This window comes from Cajanus cajan, chromosome 9 (genome assembly GCF_000230855.2).
Source record: "Cajanus cajan strain Asha chromosome 9, NIPB_CcT2T_4, whole genome shotgun sequence".
NCBI lineage: Eukaryota > Viridiplantae > Streptophyta > Magnoliopsida > Fabales > Fabaceae > Cajanus > Cajanus cajan.
Window position 1 is genome coordinate 35,281,825 of NC_138525.1, and position 2,153 is coordinate 35,283,977.

Consider the following 2,153-nt stretch of genomic DNA (forward strand, 5'->3'; position numbering starts at 1 on the left):
AGTTTGGCTTTGCTCTGATAGGACATGTGACATCGGGGCGTAGACAGGATTAAATTAGAATGTTCACTTATTAAATTATTTTTGGAGACTTTACTTTTATTTTATTTTTTTTAAATTTTGCTGATTTTGTTAAGTTATGCATGTGGTACTCTCTATCTGAACACGTTGGCTTTTTTTTTTAATTATAAAATGTTTTACTATTCAAATTTTATTATTATGTGTTATGATATACAGGGTAGAGGGTGTCACATTTAGTGGTATCAGAGCCGGTCGATCCAATCGGTCGTTAGTTATGAGTCTACTGTGCTTGTTTGATAGATGAATGATAAAATGAATTAATTGTGAAATTTATGCTAGCGTGATGATTGATTATGTCTTTTGTTTATTTGATTGTGTGTACTATTTTCTTAGACTATGGCTGGTAGAAATGGTCGTGCGATTGCTGATGCCCTCCAAGCGTTGGCACAAGCTGTGAGTAACAACAATAGGGCTGAAGTCGCTCCTAACTGGTTGGAGCAATTTCAACGAAATAATCCACCTACTTTCAAAGGAGGATATGACCCAGATGTTGCGATCAATTGGCTAATGGAGATCGAGAAGATTTTCAATGCCATGAAGTGTCCTCTCGCTTAGAAGGTGAGGTTGGCTACCTTCGTGTTGACTGCTGATGCCCATTTTTGGTGGGAAGGAGCACTTCAAAGGATGATTGATGGAGGAGTGCAATTGAATTGGGACAACTTCAAAAAGGTCTTCCTTGAGAAGTATTTCCCGGATGATGTGAGGAGTCAGAAGGAAGTTGAATTTCTCGAGCTGAAGCAAGGGAATGATACAGTGGCAGAGTATGCTGCGAAATTTGATGCTCTGGTTCGCTATTGTACTCATTATCATGGTGAGGGTGGTGAAAGGGCTAAGTGCATTAAGTTCGTGAATGGCCTTCGTCCTGAGATAAAGACAACGATCAATTATCAAGAGATTTATCACTACCCGACGCTTGTCAACAAGAGTAGAATCTACGACCGTGACAACCGTGCACGTGCTGTTTTTTACAAGGGAGCTGGAGGTCCTATGCGTGCTGCAAGTTCTAGTGCTCTGGGTAAGAGTAAGCCTTACTCCGCTCCTGCCAAGATTCAAGGAAATCATGCTAAGAGTAGATCTGTTGCTGGAAATTCTTTCGTAAGTGGTGCTGCTAGTGTAGGAGGCTCTGTTTCTACACCTACTAGTCGATGCAAGAAATGTGGGCTACGTGGGCATGAGCACTATAACTGTCCTGACAAGGAAATAACATGTTTCAACTGTAATGGCAAGGGTCATATTAGTACTCAGTGTCCATAACTGCCAAGGCAACGCATGATGGGAACAGGAGCTAGTTCTCAACCTAAGCGTCCAAAGACTACTGGAAGAGTATTTGCTCTTAGTGGTGCTGAAGCTGCTCAGTGTGACAATTTAATACAAGGTATTTGTTTCATAGCTCAGAATCCTTTTGTTGTACTGTTCGACTCTGGTGCAACTCATTCTTTCATTTCTTTTGCCTGTGTCCAAAAATTGAAATTGCCAGTGTCTTATTTGAGCTATGATCTAGTTGTAGAAACCCCCACAGATGGTCCCATAACTACTTCTAGTATTTGTCTTAAATGTCCAATTGTTATTTCTGAAAGACAATTTCTGGTTGACCTTATCTGTTTGCCTCTTAGTCAACTAGATATCATTCTTGGAATGAACTGGTTATCTTCCAATCATGTCCTACTAAATTGCTTTGAAAAATCCATATCTTTTGGTGAGAGTAAGTGTGCGGAGTTTTTAAGTGCTAATAAAATAAAAACTTGTTTAAAGGAAAATGAAAAGGTTTACATGATTCTTGCCTGTTTGACACTTGAGAAAGACCATGAGCTTAGTGAGATTCCCTTAGTGAGTGAGTTTCCTGAAGTTTTCCCTAAGGACATGTCTAGCTTACCACCTGAGAGAGAGATTGAGTTTTCCATAGACTTAGTACCTGGCACTGCACCCATATCTATAGCACCTTATAGAATGTCCCCTAAGGAGTTAGCTGAACTCAAGAAACAAATAGAAGAGCTTCAAGAGAAACAATTCATTAGACCTAGTGTCTTGCCTTGGGGAGTGCCTATTTTATTGGTTAAGAAGAAAGATGGGAGTAT

The 2,153-nt window shown here is 39.9% G+C and overlaps 1 protein-coding gene across 1 annotated transcript; it reads left to right on the top strand.

The window, feature by feature from the left end:
- Nucleotides 1-414: 414 nt before the first annotated feature.
- LOC145952091 (uncharacterized) lies at nt 415-1,332 on the top strand. The gene is made up of 2 exons (XM_083064316.1): nt 415-567; nt 748-1,332. Exons 1-2 carry the CDS (start codon nt 415-417, stop codon nt 1,330-1,332), a joined length of 738 nt encoding a protein of 245 aa, XP_082920442.1.
- The last annotated feature ends 821 nt before the right edge of the window (nt 1,333-2,153 follow it).